This window comes from Gobius niger, assembly GCF_951799975.1.
Source record: "Gobius niger genome assembly, chromosome: 20".
NCBI lineage: Eukaryota > Metazoa > Chordata > Actinopteri > Gobiiformes > Gobiidae > Gobius > Gobius niger.
The window spans coordinates 20558767-20581497 of NC_136871.1; the positions used below are offsets into that span (position 1 = coordinate 20558767).

The 22731-nt window shown below is 41.0% G+C and overlaps 4 protein-coding genes across 11 annotated transcripts in view; all 4 read left to right on the plus strand.

The window, feature by feature from the left end:
* Positions 1–5270, plus strand: part of eif4g3a (eukaryotic translation initiation factor 4 gamma, 3a) — a 34910-nt gene extending 29640 nt beyond the window's left edge. For 5 of the 7 annotated variants that reach the window (XM_079579075.1, XM_079579079.1, XM_079579077.1 and 2 more), the window contains 11 exons: positions 1105–1228; positions 1303–1523; positions 1619–1731; positions 1822–1994; positions 2108–2233; positions 2749–2830; positions 2933–3031; positions 3119–3265; positions 3350–3431; positions 3507–3653; positions 4312–5270. In XM_079579075.1, the coding sequence (XP_079435201.1) occupies positions 1105–1228; positions 1303–1523; positions 1619–1731; positions 1822–1994; positions 2108–2233; positions 2749–2830; positions 2933–3031; positions 3119–3265; positions 3350–3431; positions 3507–3653; positions 4312–4493 (1496 nt within the window). In that variant the 3' untranslated portion in view covers positions 4494–5270. Of the gene's footprint in view, positions 1–1104; positions 1229–1302; positions 1524–1618; positions 1732–1821; positions 1995–2107; positions 2234–2748; positions 2843–2932; positions 3032–3118; positions 3266–3349; positions 3432–3506; positions 3654–4311 lie in introns of all 7 variants that reach the window. The other 2 variants (XM_079579074.1, XM_079579080.1) reach the window with 1 other exon arrangement.
* A 662-nt stretch (positions 5271–5932) lies between these two features.
* Positions 5933–11117, plus strand: hp1bp3 (heterochromatin protein 1, binding protein 3). 2 transcript variants are annotated; one of them, XM_079578159.1, is made up of 13 exons: positions 5933–6064; positions 6486–6565; positions 6885–7050; positions 7468–7530; positions 7632–7785; positions 7863–8006; positions 8102–8161; positions 8531–8670; positions 8849–8939; positions 9015–9174; positions 9265–9376; positions 9448–9594; positions 9925–11117. In XM_079578159.1, exons 2-13 carry the CDS (start codon positions 6499–6501, stop codon positions 10439–10441), a joined length of 1821 nt encoding a protein of 606 aa, XP_079434285.1. In that variant the 5' UTR covers positions 5933–6064; positions 6486–6498; the 3' UTR covers positions 10442–11117. The 2 variants fall into 2 exon arrangements, with proteins under 2 accessions (XP_079434285.1, XP_079434286.1); XM_079578160.1 differs by lacking the exon at positions 7468–7530 and having other exon boundaries at positions 9925–11116.
* Positions 11118–11563: 446 nt separating this feature from the next.
* On the plus strand, positions 11564–15816 carry sh2d5 (SH2 domain containing 5). Its single transcript, XM_079578983.1, has 11 exons — positions 11564–11649; positions 11723–11827; positions 12510–12618; positions 12709–12789; positions 13183–13257; positions 13342–13488; positions 13614–13814; positions 14153–14333; positions 14698–14803; positions 15179–15338; positions 15416–15816. The coding sequence occupies exons 3-11, from the start codon at positions 12568–12570 to the stop codon at positions 15617–15619; spliced, it is 1206 nt and encodes a 401-aa protein (XP_079435109.1). The 5' UTR covers positions 11564–11649; positions 11723–11827; positions 12510–12567; the 3' UTR covers positions 15620–15816.
* A 1010-nt stretch (positions 15817–16826) lies between these two features.
* On the plus strand, positions 16827–22707 carry kif17 (kinesin family member 17; the record flags this gene model as incomplete). Its single annotated transcript, XM_079578491.1, has 13 exons — positions 16827–17057; positions 17225–17371; positions 17734–17835; positions 18027–18216; positions 18585–19037; positions 19563–19618; positions 19748–19913; positions 20287–20366; positions 20443–20567; positions 20747–20975; positions 21101–21376; positions 21845–21968; positions 22532–22707. The coding sequence occupies 13 exons, from the start codon at positions 16827–16829 to the stop codon at positions 22705–22707; spliced, it is 2355 nt and encodes a 784-aa protein (XP_079434617.1).
* Between the last annotated feature and the right edge of the window lie 24 nt (positions 22708–22731).

A 22731-nucleotide genomic window follows, 5' to 3' on the forward strand; every position in this document is an offset into this window, starting at 1 on the left:
TTTTTGTTTTCTTTTTGTAGGGTTTAATTTGTTTCTCCCCATAAAGGTATGTTGTAAAAGTAGGCATTTGTGAATTGTATTATGATTTGTTGACTTTGTGTATGGTCAACCCACTTAGTCAATATGTGACGGAAAGGGCTTTAGGGTGGCCGTGACGGTAAAAATATCCATTTTGTGATATTTGACTAAAACTGTTCAAATTAGGTGTAGTTCCTTTAAGTTACACTAAAACAAAGTTACATCTCACCAGCCTCAAAAAGCTTCTATGTCTGAAAGTGGCATTTTCTCAATTTTTGACAAAGAAGGAATCTTTGTCTTTGTAATTGAATTCTAATTGTTATAATGGTTCGGATTTAGTTATTATCATTTGAATAAGTCGAAATGAATCAGAAATTTCTGAGTCGTGGGGGCAGCTGTTGGAGCTGCACAAATCATATTGTATCCGCCCCTATGGCTCCTCCTGCAGGTGGTGGGTCCACAGAAGGTAAATCAGGAATCATCAGCTTAAAAAAAATTGTATGCTCAAGGACATTTAACACAAACATCTTCCATTGTTCTCTTCCAAATTCCCAACCCTTTGTGGTTGCCACAGTATTGACTGTAGACCTGACAATTAAAATGCCCCATGACAGTAGCTGAGATTTACCAAATTGAGATTGTCTTAAACTTTCATTAATTGCACAGCGATTTCTAATATTTGTAGCATTATATTCTATTATGAATTAAACTTTACTTTTGTAACATGTTTATCAGTTATAGGCAAGGCAACTTTATTTATACCTCACATTTCGTACACAGGGCGTTTTATAGTGTGTTTAATAAAATAAGGTGGTAGATCACTTTTCTTCCACGTTTAAAGACTATGGGCTAAACCTGCCAATTGTGGCCCTAAGTAGTACCGGGGTTTGGGGGAGAAATTATGAAGAAATTGACATCTTTAGTGTACTTTAACTGAGCTCTGATATGTGTAAGAATCTTTCTCAAAATCATCTTCTAAGGGTCTAAGCTGGATGGCCAGGCCTGACATTGCCTACAGCTGGTGTATTTTTTGTAAGTGCGTAGAGCTTATTCAAATTAATTTTTCAGGTATTTTTATTTTAACAGAGATATCTCGGCCATCTAGCTCAAGCCTCAATCGTTATTCCGCTCTGCAGCCTGCACCCACAGCCCAACCCTCCACCACACCCACTCAGAACCAAGAGTTTGACTCCAGACGGTCTTTAGGAAGGTACCTGCTGTTTGATTTGGGTAATTTGGTCAGTCATTATTTTAGTGAGTGACAAAACTTTGTTCTGCTGTTAGTCGAAGCACTGCAGGGAGAGAGCGTAATGAGAAACCTCTCATACCTGCTTCGTCATCGCGCTCCAGTCCGTTTGTCCGGAGAGGGAGCTCCAAAGAGCTTCTGGACATCCAGTCCCCAGAGGAGCCTCGGAGAGACCGCGACAGAGAAGGAGCAGAGCCCAGGAGACTCAGTGTGGCTGAGGACAAGCCAGAGCTAGAGCGCTGCCAAATCAGGGAACCTGGTGAGCAATTACTTTGAACAACAAGTACACTCAGATTTGTTTCCATATTGACTGAAAAATACTAATGTTATGTCCACAAATCGTTTTGTTTACAGTTAAGCCTGAACCTGTGATTCTTGCCCCAGACCGGACTGTTTTATCTGAGGAAGAAGTTGAAAGGAAATCCAAGTCCATTATTGATGAGTTTCTGCACATAAATGACTACAAGGTAATATTATTTATTATGAACATGTTCTAGTTGATTGTTAATACAATATCGATGGTGGTTTTAACAATATGCTGGATGCTTTTATTGCAGGAGGCTGTCCAATGTGTGGATGAACTGGACTTGGCCTCTCAGCTGCACATATTTGTCCACATTGGGGTGGAGTCAACGCTTGAGCGCAGCCAGATCACACGGGACCACATGGGACAGCTATTCTTTCAGCTCCTGCATCAGGGAATCCTGCCCAAATCGGAATTCTATAAAGGGTCCGAACAAAGACCAACTGAGAGTCTCTTAATTTCATTCACTGTATGAAATTCTTTTTCCATGTTGTTTTAGCGACTATAATCTATGATCTGCTCTTGTGTTGTGCGTTTAGATTTGCCGACACGCTGGAGCAGGCAGATGACATGGCCATTGACATTCCCCACATATGGCTGTACCTCGCCGAACTGCTCTGCCCAGTGCTAAAGGATGGACTCTTCTCAATGAAAGAGCTCTTTTGGTAAGATGTTAGACTTTGACAACCCTCTGCTTAAGTTTTGCAAAGGAATTATAGACTTGCATTTGTGATCACCAGATACTTTAATTAAAGCCACACTGTGTAACATTTCACCCAATAAATAGAATAAAATACAAGCCTTTTTTTAAAAATTATTTTTATTGTTTTTTTATTGAGGAAAAAAAAAAAAAGACCAAACAAACATATGTCTTTGGTGTAAGCTGCTCACGTCTCTTTCCTTAACTTTTTTGGGAGCGGGACGTCTCTGGCTCATCTCATGCAGATATGAATAAGGCAGCCAAATATTAGATCTAAATAGGTCAGGTCCTCATCCAAATCCATTCATTGATTACCCACCGCAAAAATAGACTTTTCTGTGTCGAGGTGCTCGTTAGGAACATGTTTTGTTTTTGCAACAGTAGAATCCAAAATGTTATGCAGTTTGTCTTTAAATCATTAATACTAGCAAGTGTCTTAAATTCTTTCTCTGTTACCTTTGTCGTCTGTTTTGTTGACAGTGAATTAAGCAAACCTTTGGTTACTACGGGAAGAGCTGGGATCTTAATTTCTGAAATACTGCACTTACTATGCAAACAAATGGTAAACAACAAAGTAATGATTTAAATAATATCAAGAACGATGAAAATGAAGGGCAGCTTTTTGGTTATTTTATTGTATAATAGTAATGCCTTGTATTAACAGAGCCATAGGTCGGTGGGGTCTTTATGGAGGGAATCTGGTCTCAGCTGGACAGACTTTCTACCGGATGGAGACGATGTCGAGTCATTCATCACACAGCATGTTAGTCATAATGAAACAAAAAAACTGCGGCCAAGTACATTTTCTTTTGATCTGTGATGTTGTAACATGTTTTTATGTTGCCAACAGAAACTCCAGTTTGTTGTATCGGACACATCTCTATCTCAGACAGCCTTATCAAAAAGGAGCTTGTCTCCTGAAGAGTTAAACCGACAGTTGGAGAAACTGCTGCTGGAGGAAATGGCCACTGATGAGCAGATCTTTGACTGGGTTGAGGTAGGAGTCAATGCATGACACTGGTGCATGAAACAAAACGATGACACTCGTCTCATTTTGTGCTGCCGGTTCTTCTTTGTAAAGGCTAACCTGGATGAATCTCAGATGAGCTCATCTCCGTTCCTGAGGGCTTTAATGACAGCTGTGTGCAAAGCAGCTGTGAAAGGTAACCAATGGAACAAACACATTTCTGTTTATAAACCTGCCGATTTCACTGACCTGTCTACTGCCTATTGAACAGATGAGAACACTAACTGCCGTGTGGACACGGACACCATCCAGAAGAGACTCCCTGTTTTACTCAAGTACCTTAACTCAGACACTGAGCGACAGCTTCAAGCACTTTATGCACTTCAGGCACTGATCGTCTCCCTTGATCAGCCGCCAAGTAAGTTAGAGTGTGTGCACAGCATGTTACATTGCAAGTCTGTGTTTCTTTGAGTATTAATGTTTATTTTTAATACATTGCAATATGGCAAACTGCTATTAACGGTGGCGGGTGATAATGTAAACTCTAGGTGGGGCTATTGCATATCATGTTGTGTATCAGATCTGCTGCATTTTGGACTAAAAAGAAGCTACAGTATTTAGCCACATATCAGATAAAGCCAACAATGCATGCAATTCTCAATCCCTCAGAGCATGAGCATCAGAACTGTGACGTGAACTACACATAGAAGTAAAGAAAATGTTTTCACAATGCATTGCAGTTTAATAGCTGAAACGACGTCTTTAAACAACAGAGTATTTCCTAACAGTGCATTTACCTTAAGCACAATAACGGGGATCATAAAATAGATGTTTATGTGTTGTTACAAGCAGGGTTTAAAACAACGCATGTACACTGACATCCGTAGACAAAAAAGACGTTAAAATGTACGTATAAATTCTCGCCCCTTTTTAAAAACAAAAAGACAGGAGGGGCTTGCCCACCGTGCTCAATGATACCAGCTGTGAAATGTTTTTCTTTGATGCAATTGTTATTAAAGAGGAGCTACTGTGCAAAGCAAAAGATGATTAAATTCTTCCTGCGCTTGGTCTTTCAGATCTCCTCCGGATGTTCTTTGACTGTCTATATGACGAGGATGTCATCTCGGAGGATGCGTTTTACAAGTGGGAGTCAAGTAAAGACCCTGCAGAGCAACAGGGCAAAGGGGTGGCCCTCAAATCTGTGACGGCATTCTTCACCTGGTTACGAGAAGCTGAAGAAGAGTCGGAGGACAATTGACAAGAGGCCACCCAGGACTCGTAGTTGAACTAAATTGTCTCAGCTGAACAAACTAAATTCAAAATGGGTGTATGAGCAGGACAACGCGTTTACAGCTGGATTTTTTTTTTCTGCGGTACGGTTCTGAGACATGCCGCCATTTTGAGTTTGGATTCCAACGGTGGAAGCACTAAATACTTGTATTATACATAGAAAATATTTTTGTTTTAAATTTTAACTTTTGTTTTTACTTTTTAAGAAAGACTTAAATACATAGGTCCCGGACTCTTTAATTTATTATTTTTTTAAGGACTGCAAATATGAAAGTTATTTAACGTTTGCAGATGTTCAAAGGAGAACCTGAAAACAGAAATAATATGAATTATAATAACAAAATAATAATTGTGATATCATTGCTTCCCTGGACTCCACACTGTTTGAATTCAAACAGGGCAGACCAAAGTTATTTGGGGATGAAGGGGAAGCGTCAGTGAAAGGACGAGAAATGTTAACATGTCTGTGTATGGCACTTGTGGTTGCCTCCAGAGTGCTCCCTCAGCCTTGACCCACTGGATGTGAGACGTACATGAACCTCACGGTAAAGTGTGCATTCAAGAAGTGGAGAAAATCATTCATCAGAACTGTCACCCTCCAGATGGACAAACTGGATACTCATGAAATAAGAAACAAGCAACCTTTCAAAAGGAAATGTCCAGGGTCACTGAACATACGGTATGCTTGTAATACTGCAGAGCAAATGAAAAGCTTGTAAATAAAGACTAAAAATCTATTTGCTAAGTCGTTTCAGATTTGTGCTCTTTACCACTTGTTCATTTTGGTTTGACTAGTTGGGAGTCACCAGCAAGCAGGACCCTTTACCAGCGCAAACATTTCACATAGAGCTGTGTCTTTTATTTTTGTAACTCTTTCAGAAATCTGCATGGTTTTGAAATGACCCCATTGCCCCATGATCACCTTGTGCTGTCCTATCCAATCTTAACCGTCCCACCCACTTCCAGTCATTTGATGGGTGCCATGTGGTAAATACCCCATTCAGTATTAACAGTCTTAAAAAAATGAGCTATGTGCTAACTCATGGACATAAAACGCACAACTTCAAAGCTGAAAGGTTGTAAAAGTATTTGGCCATATTTTCAGGTATTTAGTATTTTCTTTCTTGTGAAATGTTGGTAGTTGGCACATTGTTGGTTGGCCTGTGTTTGGTTTTTAAAGTTAATATTGGAATTCTTTGAAGAGTCAATGCATAAAATAAATTGATTTTTGATTCATGCACCCAGTAAATGAAAGTGAGCATCCCCCCATAATCCTACAAACAAAAAAGTAAATGAAATTATTAATAACAGATAAAGAAAACTGCAGAGCAAGTATGCTTTCAGAAGGTAATCCATGATTTGAAAAATGCCGAGTGCATTTGATTGTACAAAGAGCTCGTGGGAATCCCGCGGTGTGTGACGTAGGACGTAACAAGCAACGGCAATGGGGCGGGGCACGTAAACTGAGAAATCTTGCCTAAATAAAGGACCGTGCAGTAATTTCTTCAAAGTATTTCGCATTTTCCCAACACTAAACAGGTTAGTTTGTTTCCGTACAACAACGTTGTTGAGTAATTACTCGTTTGCATGCATGCATTCACAAAAAGACCGCGTAACGCGGCTGGAAATAATGTTTTTCATCTGGATTGAGCGACGCCATTACCGTGTGTATGCCAACCAACAAAATGGCGAAATTGCCGAGAATTTTGGCTAATCGTTTCCTTGATAATCCTGGAAACACGCTGAGTTGTTCCTTAAGATGTGCCAATAAAAAGCGCCTTGCACACATTAAAAGCAGAGAACACTTTGTGAAATACATGCTTAGATTATCTTGTGTCTTTAATCTAGTATGAATTCAATGAATGAGTGACTGCTTGGTGCTGCAGTACCCACGGTGTATGTGGGTTCATGCGCAGATTATTTCATAAAAGTGAAAATGCATGCTCTTTTCTCCATCCAGGTGGTGGAGAGTGATGCCCATTCGTCGAGCAGCTGCGACTCCGCCACAGGAGAAACCCCCCTCCGCGGCGGTAGAGAAAGGTGAAGCCTCCCTTAGGCCCAGGACAATGATTGACTTCGGCTTTACTGCACTGCAGAGTGCACACAGCACCGTCAGGGACATCATGTTTAGTTAAAAGCAACACAATATATTGGACTTAATGCTGTTTATAGTTTGTCTACGTATTCAAAAATGAAGATTCTAACAATTTTAACGTTTGTGTCACCGCGCATGCGCACCATAGTTAGGAGCTTTCATTAGTTTCCTGAGTTTCATTCAATTGTATCTGCAATGCACAAACCAAATATTTCATGTTCATTGTTCACTTTAAAATATACTAAATGCATATTTAACTTTCAGAGGATGAAGCAACACCAGAAGAAGAGTCTCCACCGGCTAATGAGAGTCCAGTTAAATCCGCTCCAGAAGCAAAGGAGGGCCTGTCGACTGATGAGTCTGAACCGACAGAGAATGGAGAGAAGGATCCTGAAGAGGGAACAGCAGAGGATGGGAAAAACAAGGAAGTGTGAGTTTTTAAAACTTTTCCAACTCTGAGCTCTGCGATATTTCACTTTGATAGCACTTTTATCCGTGTTTATGATCCTTGCCTCGGCTTGGATAACAGCTCACAGCTCCTCATAATCTCTAGTGCAACATTTCAGTCAGTCTTGAGTGGCCAGTTATGTCAGTATATGTTGATTTGCTGGGTGACTAAGAGATCTTAAAATATCATCAGAAAAACAATTCAAAATTTATGGAATAAAATAAAATCAAGAAAATGTTCCTTTTTGAAATTTGGCTGAGTTGTGTGAGATTTTCAATGAAGAAAACTAGTTCTAGAAAGAACCTTTCCCTCACTAGTTTAGTTCAGTTACTGTTGCTCATTAAGAGAGATGTTCTGAAATTTCATTTTGTCTCCCCCGACGCCGACACATGGACAAAGTGACAAATGCAAGGACTGCTTGGCCGGACAGTGCACCACACACTGCTATGTTCTCCTTCTAAGGTGAGGATGTGATCAAGATAAGGGTGGTAACAATCACAGTGAAATATCGCTTTTAGGTAATCATGAAGCATAACTCAAACATTTGCTTATTTTGGTGACAGGTTAAAGGATGGATACAAATATAAATCCAAAGTGAAGAAGGTGAAAAGGACCATTCCCGCATGGGCTAGTGTCTCCTCAAATAAAAAGGTTCCTGTTACAAACTATGCAGGGACTCAGCACAGATTGGATAACATTCTGGTTGAAGCTATAACGGTGTGTGTTTCAACAGAAAACCATTGAAACCACCTATTTTCTGACTCAAGAGTAACGTATGTGTTGTTGATTTGCAGTCTTTCAACTCTCGGTCTGGGGTTTCTTACCAGTCACTCATGAAATACTTAATCAAAAAATACCCTTCAATGGAACTTGACAGGAAGAAGTTTCTAATCAAAAAAGCAATGAAGAAGCAGTTGGGGAATGGTGCTATTAAGCAGGTATTGCTTGTTTTCTTTATTCAATTAGTTTTAGTTAAATAATAGTTGAAAATTCGGTGGTCTTCAATATGTTTTTCTGTATTTGTGGCACACAGTTGAAGGGTAAAGGCCTCTCTGGAACCTTTGCCATTGGAAAAGTGGCACCAGCATCAAAGGTATGTTTTACGGGCGCCGCGGTGGGACAGCCGTTAGCGCTGCGTAGATTTTGCATGTTCTCCCCATGTCTGTATTGTTGTTTTCCGGGTGCTCCAGTTTCTCCATCACTAAAAACACGTATTTATGTTTGTGAATGTGTGTGGTTGGTGGTCGTGTGAGGGGCCAATGGCGCAAATTGGCAGCATTGTTTCTGTCAGGGCAGCTGTGGCTACTAAGGTTGTCTATCACCACTGAGTATGGCATGAATGTTAATTGCTCCATGTAAAGCACTTTGTGACCATGTCCTGATACAAACAAAGTCATTTCCTACCACTGGAGAGCTCTATATTTGCAGGCATTGTGTAATGTCATATAAATGTCAATTTCAGAAAACATCACAGAACACAGAGTCTCTGGGAGATGCACTGCCGCTCATCATCACACGACTCTGTGAGCCCAAGGAGGCATCCTTTGGTCTTATCAAGAAATACCTGATGCAACACTTTCCAGCCCTCAATATAGAGAAAAGGTACAGCTTGAATATAGTTTATTAATTATATGTAAATCGACACATTTTTGGTAAAGATTTCCCATTGATGTTTATATCATTTATATCACAATGGGAGATAAATAAGATCACCTGTGTTAACTATTCAGTGCAGTTCTTTTTTTGGTGAAATGTCTTAAGTGAAATTGTGTGCTTTCAGACCTGATATTCTTAAGGCAGCTTTGGGGAGATCAATAGAAAAAGGCCAAGTGGAGCAGATTACTGGGAAAGGAGCATGTGGAACATTTCAGGTATGCATTTTTTCATTAAAACGTTTGTTTTTTTCCGCCTTTGTATTAATATTTTTTAATTACTCCTCCCTACAGCTGAAGCGTTCTGGCAGCCAAGCCCAGTTGAAAGGTAGCACCTTGGATGATGCCATTGTTGCTGCGATAACGGCTATGAATGAACCGAAGACCTGCAGCACTACCATTCTACGCAAACACCTCTTAGACGTCAACAAGGACCGAAAGGAGCACATACTAGGTAGCAATAACTGTGCTTTTCCCTTGCAACTGATTTGCATTTAATCGATGTGGCTGTTTGAGAATAAACTCAAATTGTTTTTTTGTTTAGTGTCTTCTCTGAGGAGGACTCTCACAAAGTGCAAAGTACTGGGCTGGATGGAGCAGATCACTGGTCACGGCTTCACAGGGACCTACCGGCTTTCGTTCCCCTACTACCCTGGGTACATGTTGTGTTGTCTTCTCTGTATGGCATATATCATTTGTAGTAACTAACCAATGGTATCCTATGCAGTCCTACAATTCTGTATCCAGACCGGTTTAAAGATGTTGAAAAACCTGCAGCACCAAAACGACGGAAGGCAAGGTCGGATGACGAGTCAGAGGAATCTGAAGAGTCTGAGGAAGAGGAGTCAGAAGATGAAGCTCCCGTCCGCAGCCGGTGGGTACCTCTTTCTTTTTTGGTGTAAATATGAAGATATTCAATTTTTTCTATTTCTATTTAATTACCAAGGAGCAGCTTTAACATATTTTTTAATGCTGCTATAAAAAGTAAATCCCGTCTCCTTTTATCATCTCTTTATTGTTATCCAAAATAATATGCTGTAAAGTTTTGTTGAAGAGGGGGGGCTGTTTCACGATTGTCTTAGGCCGAGGGGAAAAACAGCAGGTATACTAGTTAAGATTCTAGTTTTATGTAAATGAAATCTATTATACAAAATGAATATATTTTTGTCCATGCCAATTGATACATTTATGTTTGTTGCTTTAGAAGTAAGAGACCTCCACCCAAGGCACGGCGTCCTCCGCCAAGTAAATCTCGAAGTGCTGGTCGATCCAAATCCAGAGGCGGCAAGTCATCTCCAGTTAAGAAAGTGACACCATCTAAGAAAGTGGCAAGCAAACCAGCATCCTCCAAAAAGGGATCTACAGCAGCAAAAAAAGCCACTCCGGTGAAGAAAGCCGCTCCCGCTAAAAAGCCCAAAACTCCAGCCGTTAAAAAGATGGCAAGCCGAGCGGCCAAACGACCACCACCCAAAGATTTGTCTTCAGATGAGGAGGAAGAAGAAGAGGAGGAGGAGGAGGAAGAAGAGGAAGTTGTCCCAAAGAAGGCAGCAAAAGGCAGGTCCAGCCGTTCAAAACCAGAAGAATCTCCAGCGCCTCCAGCTAAAAAACAGGCCACCAAAAGTAATTCCCGAGCTGCATCTAAAAAGTCCAAGCCTGCGGCCAAAAAGGGGTCAAAGGGTAGCGCTCAGTCAGCTCGGAAGTCCAAACGTGGCAGGCGCTAAACTTCCATAGCAGTTTGCATATGTTTTTTATTGGTTGCTGCCTTTTTTAAAGAGGCAGCAGTTTTTTATTTCTATTGTAGAGTAGTTTCATTTTTTAAGTTAACTGTACATTGAGAGTTTCCAGTGTTTCTTAATCTCTGTGTGTAGAAAGCTCAGTTAGTTCTATTAAAAAAGGTATGAACAGATGGAGAAAACTTAGCCAGATCGACATGTAACTAGAGACATGTAGTTACTTCTGTTTTTATACTTCCTCCTCATAACCTCATAGTTGTAAGCAGCGCGCCATAGGAGTTAGTTTTCACTGGGAAATTTCCTTTCCATTTTCTGTTATTGTTCAAATATTTTAATTACATTTTATGGTTTAATGCATTTTGTAAAAGCATCGAATGATTTTGCCTTACGTGCTTATATTCTATTTGAAACAATTACCCTTCGAAAAGATTTGCGCCTGCAGGTGCCAGGTCATTGACTTCTCAAGTCAGTATTAACTTTAAAATGTGGCTTTGAGGAAATGTCTTTTTGATATGTATGTGAACATCTAAAGATTTCATTTCATTGGATCACTGTAGAAACTTTGAGAAATGTGTGTTGTAAGAAAAAGAGAAGGAAGCCAAGAGCTTAAGATGTACACTCTGCATGCATGTATTCCCTGTGTTGTTAAGCTTTTTTCTCTGAAGTCATTAATAAATGGCTATATTTGTAACATTTGTCCATTATTTAGTGATGTTGCATGGCACATTTTATTACTTATGGGAACCTTTGTCAGCGAATAAATATTTCTGCTAGACCTGGAAGTCATAAGGAAAATTTGGGGCATAAAAATGAATGCGCTCAGTTGCAGCGTTTTACAAAATAACTACTTTTGCAGCCCTGACGTGTCGGAAATGTATAGTTTATTCCAGGAAAGAAAACATGTGGGTCATAGGCAGTGGTTGTCAAAATGGGGGCCCTTAACCATATCTTGATTGATGTTTTTAATTAATAGGTTTGTTTAGTTTTATTGTATTGCTTGATATATTATTCGTTCGTTTTAAGAGCGTGGGATTGTTTTGAGGTCCCAGCCTGAATAGTTCAGCGCAGAGGGTTGACTGGGCGGGACGCAATTTCGCAATGTCGAGGAATGTGTGGAGGAGCAATCTGGGATAGACCGCCGGAAGGAGCTACAGTAGATGACTGAATGTTTCATCTTTCTCTGAGCAGTGTAACCTGTAAGTCCTGACATTTCCAACTCATAGAAAACAACTAGTCGGTCAGCAACAGGTTTTCTAAGCCCGTTTTCAGCGCGTGAAGCTCCGCCTCCGGCCCACGGCAGCCGCGCACCTGGTCCCGTATCAGTGGCAGGTTGAGGCGAGGCGCGAGGGGAGCGACTGTGACCGCGGCTGCAGGGTGAGAGTCTGGCTGGGGGAGCGTAGTCGGAACTAGAGGCACAACAGGGAAAGCTACTTGCCAGCACTGGGGATTTTGTTTTGTCTTTTCTGAAGTTGCTGCCGCAGGTTAGTGGACTCGTGTCTCTCTCTGAAAAGTTGTGTGAAAAGTTTTGGTTTCATCGTGTGTAACACTCGCCACATTGGCTGTAGGTTTACGCTTTTCAACAGAGAGGGCGCATTTTGACAATTGGATGTGTTCATTATTGCTGTCGGCCTAGTCAATTAACAGACATAAACATTGCTTAGAGCAGGGGTGTCCAAACTTTTTTCATGGGGGGCCGAAGCGCACACAGGATGAAGGGCCATAGATCAGTGGTTAGTGCCGCAAAACCTTTGACTAGCAGAGGTTTAAATTGTGCCCCACACCTTTATTTATGCTCAAAACCTTCATGCCAGCTCTGTCTCACAGAAAAAGGTTAGTTGTTTGGTTAGAATTGTGTAGAATTATTACATTTCAAATAAAAAGGACTGTCTCTGATGATGTGTCCCGATTCAGCAAGAGGCCAAGGGCCACCAAAAATTGGTCTGAGGGCCGCATTTGGCCCCCGGGCCGCACTTTGGACACCCCTGGCTTAGAGTGTTGCATACCATAAGATGTAGGATTATGAAACTGTCTTTCTCTCTCTTTTGGAATTACTTAGTTGCTGACTTTGCTGTCATTGTTTCTCCTCTTGAGATAAAGCCACAGCAAAGAACAGCATGGAGGAGGCATCAGGCAGAGAAGATGGCACAGTCACACGCACAGCGGAGGTAGGAAAAACATACTTATTCATCCTTTCATTCATATCCCAACCCCCCAGGCAATCATTCATTCATTCATAACATGTTCTTTATGTTCAGTATGTCGGGTCATTTCCTGTGGATGACCACTGTTTGGATGACCAAATTGAGCAACTGCACACACGGCTAAAATGTTTTAGGGTGAGTCACTTTAAAGGTGCACTATGCAGCTTTTAGGTGGAAAAATCCAGTTGATATTTGTGTGTATTTAACCTTGTAGTGACCCAGTGGCTGAGAGGTCAGCATGGTGCCTTTATGTTTGATCACGGTGGTCTCTACAACACTCCAGGATCACTTGTTTTGTAGGTTTTCTGGTCCGTCGGCAGAGAAAACCTTCCAAACAGTTGATCCTGGAGCGTCCTAGAGACCACTGTGATGCAAAGTAACCACTCACACAGCCGCTGAGTCACTGTAAGGTCAAATACGCACAAATATCAACTTTTTTTTCCCACATAAAAAGTTGCACAATGCAGCTTTAACTTATACATTGTTGTACAGTATACCTCGCCTTACGCTGCATTTGTCTCCCATCAGACATGCAAACCAAGAAGACTAGTGTCATTGAAATTCTCCATAAAAGGAGTGAAAATATATGACGAGGATGAAACCGTAAGCAATGTTTTTGTTTTCGTTAGTTTTTGTTTCGTTGCACTGGGTGAGTTGTGTTAAGTTTGTGCACCGTCCCACCTGCAGACTCTCCTGATGGCCCATGCACTTCGCAGAGTGTCTCTTTCCACAGCGCGGCCCACAGATTCCCAGTTTGCGTTTGTGTCCCACAACCCTGGAAGCCTTGACACGCAACTCTACTGTCACGTCTTCAAAGCACGACACGCCAGAGCTGTAAGACGATGTTTATTCTGCTACCGTGCACATATTTTGAATGGCTGCCTTTTAACCACAATGTACTGAAGTGTACAGCATTTGACAAAGTGATGTACTTTGAAAGCTTTATCTTTGTTTAATAGGCCCAGTTCCTGAACCTGCTCTTATGCAGATGTTTCCAGCTGCTGTATTTGGAGAAACATCCAGAGGAGGCTCAGCAGGACTCTGCCGGCTCTGCCCCGCGCCGAAACCCGTCCCTCCTCAACCATGGCTTCCCCCTCAGTGTCAGCGCCCTGGTGTCCTTCAGAAGGGCGCCCTTTAGAGGGTGGCTGCCAGGAACAAAGGTATTCTCCATTCTCATATTTTATACGCAATTGTACTGCATTGGTTTAACTATATGCCAATACATACATCACTACACAAAGCAGGGCTGTGGAGGGAATGAAAAATCATCCCATTTTATTTCCCCACCCGTTATTTAAATACTTGTATAATTGTGCATGTGTGGGCATCTTTGCTGATTTCGCTGCCTCTGCCACATGGTTGAATCTGAATCATTGTTTTCCCGTGAAGTTTAGTACACACTTAGGTTTTGATATTTGTGGATGTGGACCAGCAATAGCACCAAAAATGTTTCTGCAGTTATCAAAATGAACACAGTCACATGTCTTTGCTGTTTTAGAAGCACGGGAAATCCTCCGATGACCAGCAGAGCAGCCAGGATGAAGTCTTCTCCTCGTCCCCCTCACTGGTGCGCAAGAAAGCAATCCGAACCAAAGCCCTGCACTCCGGGGCGTACCGCTCCTTCACCTTCACCCCTCTCAAACAGCGCACGGTACAGGAGCGACTCCAAACATCATCAGGTGGGCCAGCTGTTCAGAAGGCGCTCTCGAGGTTCAAGGAGTTGATTAGGTAACGCAAGGAGTTTTTGATAGAGGATGGGCTGCACTTTTTGATTGGTGTGACCTCACTTTAGTCCACAAGTTTTTTTTGGATCCCTTGTGCACTCACTTAAATTTCACTTTCATCATGAGGGTGTGGTTTGTATAGAGGGTCTTTTGTTTTTTGTTAAAATGAATATATAGTGAATCGCAGAAAATGATTACTGTATTCAATGGCTCTGTGATTTGCTTTGTTTGTTTTTACTGTTGCGCCGCATCCATACATTTATCTCCATGCACATTTTTCAATATTCTTTCTCAATATTGTCTGCTCCGCTGGAAACAGCAAAGGCACAAGAGGCCCCTGCTCAGAGGAGGTCTCGAGCCCCAAGCCTGGCCGAGACGGAAGAAGCACTGGCCCAGGCGGTGTGGTGTTGGGCTGGAATCGCAACGTGAGTGCCACCACACATGTAAGCCTTTAACTCGGACTACACCTGCGCAAGAATTTAGCAACACCTGTTTTTCAAGGGCTTGGTCTTTAGGCTTTTTATCTGCCGCTATGGATTATCCTAATGCTTCAGGAGCGCGACATTTTGGACATGGCTTCACTTTTGTCTCGGTGGGGCCGCTTGCATCATGCATTAAAAAAAACAAACATTTATTTTGTTGGTCCTATACCCTTTTTCCATTCACATTTACTCAAACAATATTGTGGGTGACATTACCCACACACAAAGCACTGAAGACCACCGGAAATCTTGAACCACTGCTCCAGATGTAATTTTGTAAATGCTATTTCATGCATGTACTTTCTTTATTTTCTGCAGTGATAGCAGCTACTCGCTCCTGGCAGACGATGTATTGGGAGCGTATCTTTTGTGTCCACATCCTAAAAAAAAGAAATGTGGCTCTCTGATTATTCGCTTTCCCGCTGGACTTGTCACTCACCTCATAGAAAATACACGGAAAGGAAAGTTCCTGCTTGAGGTAACACACTTTTGTTTGTATTGTATTCATTTTGAAACGCATATATATGATTGGCTGTTTGTATGCTGCTTTAACAGAAATGCAAGCTGGAGTTTAGTTCATTGGCTGAACTAATTGAGCACTACACCGAGACCGTGGATGAGCTGCCTTGCCTGCTAAACTGCGCCCGAGTAAACCACTGTTACGAGTGGGAGGAAGATGCCAGCAAACCAAAACAAGCTGTTAAAACGCCAAACAATCTCAAAAAAACAAGAATGAAAAGTACCCACTTAAGAGCTTGAGTTGGAAACTGAACTGCTACATAGAGCTTTGACTGAACATTGTGCTTGTTGTTATTTGCATGTCTCACTACTGGTATGGGGGATCTTGTTGTTGGTGTACCTTTTATACACTGTGTGTCATTTACTTCCACAATGTCAGCACTTACCTTAAGAAAGGGCACTTTTTATCAAATGCTGCTTTTATTTCAGTATTTTAAGTCTGTTTTTGTATGTTTTTAGAATCATTATTTGTACGTTATTTCTTACCCTTACTATTTACAGAGCTGCTTTGACCATTTTTTTTTTATCTATCTGCCGTGTGTGCAAATACAATATGTGCGTAAATTGGAAACGGCTCGTCTGTTTTATGTACTGTACATCTTTGTTACTTTATCTCTATAAAGATGTCAATCTTCCCCCTCCTGGATAGGCTGATAATATGGGAACGATTTAGATTCTAGAGGTCCTTTGGGATGTTTTTCAATTTGATCAGTAACAAAAGAAAGCATTTTATTGATCATTTGGTTGGGAAGGTGTATGCTAATGAACACACACACGAAACACATCTATGTGAACACACCACACCAGATTGTAGTCATGGGCTAAATTCTATCTGTCAAACTACACTCATACACTCAAGCACACTCTCACTCATCGTGGCCTATTGTACAAGATTTTACTGGTAGGGGAAACTGGAGGGAACCGGCGCAGACACTGGATGAACATGCAAACTCCTGAGAGGCCCGTCCGGGGATTGGACCTAAGACTTTCTTGCTGTGAAGCTCTGAAATTGAACCATAAAGCTAATGAGATACCGAGAATATAACATTAAAATATGTTACAAGCTACTCATTGCCTATAAAAAGGAAAATGTGCTTTCACTTGCCAGCCCTTGTGATTGAAGGCTGGTTGGTATTCTATAGCCTATTGGTAGAGCTCTAACCTTATTACCCTAGTGCTACACTGAACTGCAATATCAAAAGCACTGTAATATCAGTAAATCATAGCCTGTTACACAGTTGTGGCCGGTAGGGGTCGCCCCGCCCTCACCTGTACTGCGGGCAGGTGAGAGTTTATGGTTGCTAAGCAATTTACTAACGCCGTGGATAAATAAGGAGAGTGACCGGTGCCCTGTAGCCAACTCGAGCTTCGTCATTACCTTGACTGGGGGCTCCTGTAGGGAATGTGAACACTATTGCAGCACAGGACTGTTATGACCAGCAGAGAGATGGGCTCCGAGTCTGTGAAGGTGGTTGTGCGCTGTCGGCCGCTGAATGACCGCGAAAGGGCCTTTCAGTCCAAGGTGGTGTTGTCCATGGATCTGGAGCGCTGTCAGTGTTTTCTAGTGAAACCCGGGGTCGCGGACGAGCCTCCTAAACAGTTCACATTTGATGGGACTTACTTCACTGACCACACCACTGAGCAAATGTACAACGAGATCGCGTATCCCTTGGTCGAGGTAAGCAAGACTTTAAAATGAGTTTTCGACAAAAGCAACCAACTCAAGTCACCACAGGACACCTTGGACATTAACGTTGCTTAAGCCTATCTTATTTCTAATGACTGCAAACCTCATGATTTGTTTTAACCATTTGTGACCAAGTCAATTCTGTCTTTTTCTTCTAGGGGGTCACTGAAGGCTACAATGGCACAATCTTTGCCTATGGGCAGACTGGAAGTGGTAAATCCTTCACGATGCAGGGCACAGCAGAACCTGTGTGTCAGAAAGGGGTCATTCCACGGGCTTTTGAACACATCTTTGAAACCATTCAAGTACGTCACAACCAGAGGCGGGCAGAACTCTGATACATTTACACAAGAGCTTCTACTAAAAAGTGGCATAAAACAGATGTAGTTTGTGTTCTTAATTCTTCAAAAAGTATATTGTATATAAAGTAAAGTATATAATTCTAGACTTTTTACATCATTTTATATTTAATTTCTCAGAATTTATGTCACTAGTGAATCGTAAATCAGACACTCAAACAGTCAGTGCGCTGTAAAATTATTGTTAAAGTAAAGTTACACTTACTGGAGTGAATGTTTTAGCTATTCTCTACCCACCTCTCGTCACAACTGGTATTTGTGAGAAAAGCCCAGAACCCTTTAAAAGTGCAACTGTTTGTTTTAACTAGTGTGCAGAAAACACCAAATTCCTGGTGAGGGCGTCATACTTGGAGATTTACAATGAAGAAATAAGGGATCTCTTGGGAAGTGAAACCAAAAGCAAATTAGAGGTAATTTATTTTGTATTATTATTATATTCCAGATCCACAAATCCTAGCAAGCAAACAACATAATAACTGATAATCAACTTAACATTGATTTTCTTATAACTCACAAAATACCTGAGAATTGTGAAAGTAGTTGAAGCCATATACAGTATCTATATGAGGTGTTTGTTTAACATGGTTGAGATCTGTTCTAGTTGAAGGAGCACCCAGAGCGAGGCGTGTACGCTCGGGACCTGTCCATGCACACGGTGCACAGTGTAGGGGAATGTGAGACCATCTTGGAGCAGGGCTGGAGGAACAGAGCTGTGGCATACACACTGATGAACAAAGACTCATCCCGGTCACACTCCATCTTCACCATCCATCTGGAGATCTGCAGCACTGGTGAACAGTACTAAGCTTTATGACATTTTTGTGGACCATTGAGGTCTTTGAAATAGATCTTGTGAAAAAATAAAGAGGTATCTCTTAAAACAGTAGAACTCATACCTCACACCTCTTATTGATTCATATTAAGTTAGTTTTTTCCTTGTGGTTTAAGATGTATTGACCTACATTTGAATAACATTTTTAATCCTTACAATACAGTACAGCAAAGTAAAAAGGATCTTTATCTGATGCATGTACGATCAGTTCAGTTGTTAACAGAAGATTACCTCATTAACAATGACAAGTTTGTTTATAAAACTGCGTAACAATCTTTGTGCAAAAGTGACTGATTTCCTCTCTTTTGTATTCGCCTCTCACCTTAGATGAAAATGGACAAAGTCATCTGCGAGCTGGGAAACTCAACCTGGTGGATTTGGCAGGGAGTGAACGTCAATCCAAAACCGGTGCAACTGGTGAGCGCCTCCGTGAAGCCACCAAGATCAACCTGTCCTTATCTGCTCTGGGCAACGTAATCTCAGCACTGGTGGACGGACGCTCCAAGTATATCCCCTACAGGGACTCCAAACTCACCCGACTGCTCCAGGACTCTCTCGGGGGCAACACTCGCACCCTCATGATCGCCTGTCTGTCTCCGGCCGACTACAACTATGAGGAGACTTTGAGCACACTGAGATATGCAAACCGGGCCAAGTGCATTCAGAACAAACCTCGGATTAATGAAGACCCCAAAGATGCCCTCCTCAGACAGTATCAAGAGGAGATCAAAAAGCTGAAGGCAATTGTCTCAGGCCAACTGGGAACAACTAACCTAACAGGTGATGGGTACATTATTATGTCAATAATAATAGTGTTTATTAAGATCCAGTGTTTTATAAGATCCAGCAGCTCTCAAGAAACACTCAGGGGGGGCAAAATAGACAAGATCAAGTAGTAGTAACTAGAGGTATATATGTAAATACATATAAAGAATAAAAAAGAAAACAGTATTGGTATTTTTGGCTCAAGGATTTGAAATTGTAATAGCGAAAGTGGTTATAGTTGTTAACTATCTATTTATTAAACATAACTTGTAGTAATACAGAATTAAAAGTAAGTTTATTATTATGATTTATTTATTTTGATGAGAAATACTGTACCAGAATGTCCCTTGGAAACCTAAATAATTGCAAATAAGTTAACATATTCTAGTTATTCCTGCCAGGACATTATTAAGCTTTCTAAAGAAATATAGTTATTTGGAAGTTTGGGGTTCATCTGCAGACTCTTGTTTAGAGAAACAACTGTGCATGTGTGCTATCATACAGAGAGCTGAAGGTGTAATTTAGCCTTTTATCTTTCAGGTCTGTTGACTACTCAGTCTGTAGCGTCTTCGTTCTCTTCGAAGCCCCTGTCCACTGTAACAGAAGTGGATAGAGAGAAGATTAAAGAGGCACTTAAACTTTTCCTGTTCACACACTCCACTCCTCTACATGCTCTCAGTGGGAGCGCAGTGATTTATGGTTCTCTGTGTTTTCTTTCTCTACAGGAGTATGAGGGAAGGCTTGCCAAGTTGCAGGCCGAATACAATGCCGAGCAGGAATCCAAGGCAAAGCTGCAGGAAGACATCGCTGCTTTAAGATTTTCCTTTGAGTCAAAGCTATCTGACCTAGAGAACGCTCAGGCCACTAGGAGGAGCTCTGAGCCAACTAATGGTACAACAATGCAGGCACAAATTGTTCTTCTGCCATGCTAAAAATGAGCTGTGTGCACGAAGTATTTATTTAGTTAGATGTATTTTTTTTTTACAGTCTATGCTGCATGCTTGTCTTGTTATCCGCGAGTATGTGTATAGTAGCAGTAGTAGTGATAGCCACATTTGTCGTGAAAAAAAAAAGAAAGAGAAGAAAGTTGCTCAGATTTACTGCACTAATACTCTAATTATACAATTTCTGGGCTTGACTTGCATAGTTACATTTTCACGTCAGTATATATATATATATATATATATATATATATATATATATATATATATATATATATATATATATATATATATATATATTGTTAAATTAATTTGTGTTTTAGTGAATTCCTGCAGCAATAAGTTGAGTTCTGTGGAAGACGACAAGGAAGACAACAGGGTGGAGCCCAGCATGGTCACTATGGTACATCCCACACACTTTCCACACACAAGTTCTAAACTCACCTGTAACTTTTTGCAATTCTTTTTATTGGTTATAGAAGGGTGCTAAAAGCCAAAGTGCTGTAGTGGATCAGTCTGCTGCAGCGGGTGGAATAGTTTCAGATGGAGAGTCTTTAGAAATCTCAACAACACAAACTCAAGACCAGAAAGACATTATGGAGAGGTGTGCACAAACAAAACTTGAAGTCACAATTTATTTAATCTACAGTTTATCTAAGCAAAAGACAACCTTTGATTGAATAAAGACGATGATGTAAATTTTTGCTGATGACATTATCATTATAATTTCAATAATATTTTCTCTCACAATCACACAACACATTGTGTCTTCTCCACTGCTAGGCTGCAGCTGTTGGAGCAGGCAGTTGTTGGAGGAGAACAGGTCCAAAATCAGGAGTTCAGGCGGAGGCACCAACTGCGGAAAAAATTTGCCGACCAAAGACAAGTCCAGCTGATCCAGGCTTTGTCTGAGAACAGTGAGGAGAGTGAAAATGTGCTGTTCAGTGTGTACAACTCCATTCAGGAAGAGGTTCATGCTAAAAGCCAAATGTTGGTCCACGTTCAGGGAAAGGTGAGTAAATCAATAAATGGATTTGTGTATATTTGAATTGGTGAAAACAATTTATGCAAAGGTTTCCCTCTTTAGGGTTTTGTATGAAATATCTTCAGTATTCTTTTTATCTGTTTATTTTTCAGCTCAAAGCAGCTAAACTGGAGATTCGTGACCTCCAGGCAGAGTTTGAGGTGGAAAGGGATGACTATTTGGCCACTATCCGGCGTCTGGAGCGGGACGGGCAACTCATGCAGAGTCTGCTGGAGCGCATGGTGCAACTGGTGAGACGGGACTGTAACTACAGCAACCTGGACCGCATGAAGAAAGAGGCGGTATGGGATGAAGAGAGCGCCACCTGGAGGCTGCCAGATGTCACAGTGCAGAAAACAACACTGCCTTCAGGCAAGATAAGTTGGGTAGTGGGAGGGTGAAGATGCAAACATTGATTGATTTTAGTTAATTAAAGGGTTTTCAAAAAGTGGTCATCTGTTGTTTTAAGAACTGAAGATATTTAAAAGATCTATAGCCACTACATGTTCAATTCCAAAAACAACTCATGGCAACAATGGCTACTTTAAGTGAAACATTTAATGCAGTGGGTACAAAGTATGTAATTTCTAAATAAAATTCTTAGTCTTATTTGAAGGCTAATGTATAATACATGAATTATAGTGAGCAAAAATGTATTTAGTTTATTCCCCAACTTCAGTTTCATTATATATTTTCCTCACTTTCTAATTAACAGCTGTCCCCCAAAAATTGCCAACTCGTAGAGGCTCTTCTGCTGGTTTAGAAGAGGTGAGTTTACAAAATGTAAAAAAAAAAAATGTTTTTGACATTTGTATACCATTTGTAATAAAATGTGATACCATTGTTCTGTGTTGTAGCATGAAGAAGAGGACAGGTTTAAAGAAATGCTCAACCGTAGTGACAGTGAGAACATCGCCAACAGTTACTTCAAATCCAAAAGAACAGCACAACTTCTGGGAGGGGAACCAAATAAGGGGCATGGTAAGACATACAGGAAGTGAAATCTCCTTTTGATGTAATAGTATATGTTGATTGATACACACATTATGTATATATAAAATAATCTTCACTTACCTAAAGGTGCGGAGTTATGATTATTTTTAAAGTAATAACCAGAATGCTCATTCCAGCCACTAGGGGGCAGTTAAAGAAAGAAAGGAAAGAATTCCACACGTGGCCAGCAGAGGGCACTGACATAAGAAGAGCTCAGGATATAAACAACACTTTATAGCCACGTGGTAAATGGACAGTCGGCCCCTGGGCGGCTGTGGCTACAATAGAAGCTTACCACCACCAAGTGCTGAGTGAATGAAAAATGACTACAGTGTAGCAGAGACTTGTGACACAGGCTTCTTAAATGCAATACAAGTGTAAGCCAAGGTTACAGTCCTGTCAGATTCATTATTATTCATTTATTGAAAAAAGTTTAGAAAATAAATGTTTTGATTTCACAAGTCCATAATGAAAAATGAATTATTAAACTTTGTCAAGTCACCGTATGTTGCCTGCTGTTTTAAACTAAAGAAGCTGTATGTTTTTTGTAGTTGTCCACTCCATGGCCCTCTATAATGGGATATCCCAGCTGAGTCTGAGTGGCTCTCCGGTGAACTCGTCCGTAAGTCCGGACTCTGTGATGCCCCGGCCCTTTCGTCTGGAATCTCTGGACGTCTCTGTCTCGAATGGTAAAGCACGACGGAAAAAGGGAAAATCACACATCTAAATCTTGATCTAAATGCTCAATTTG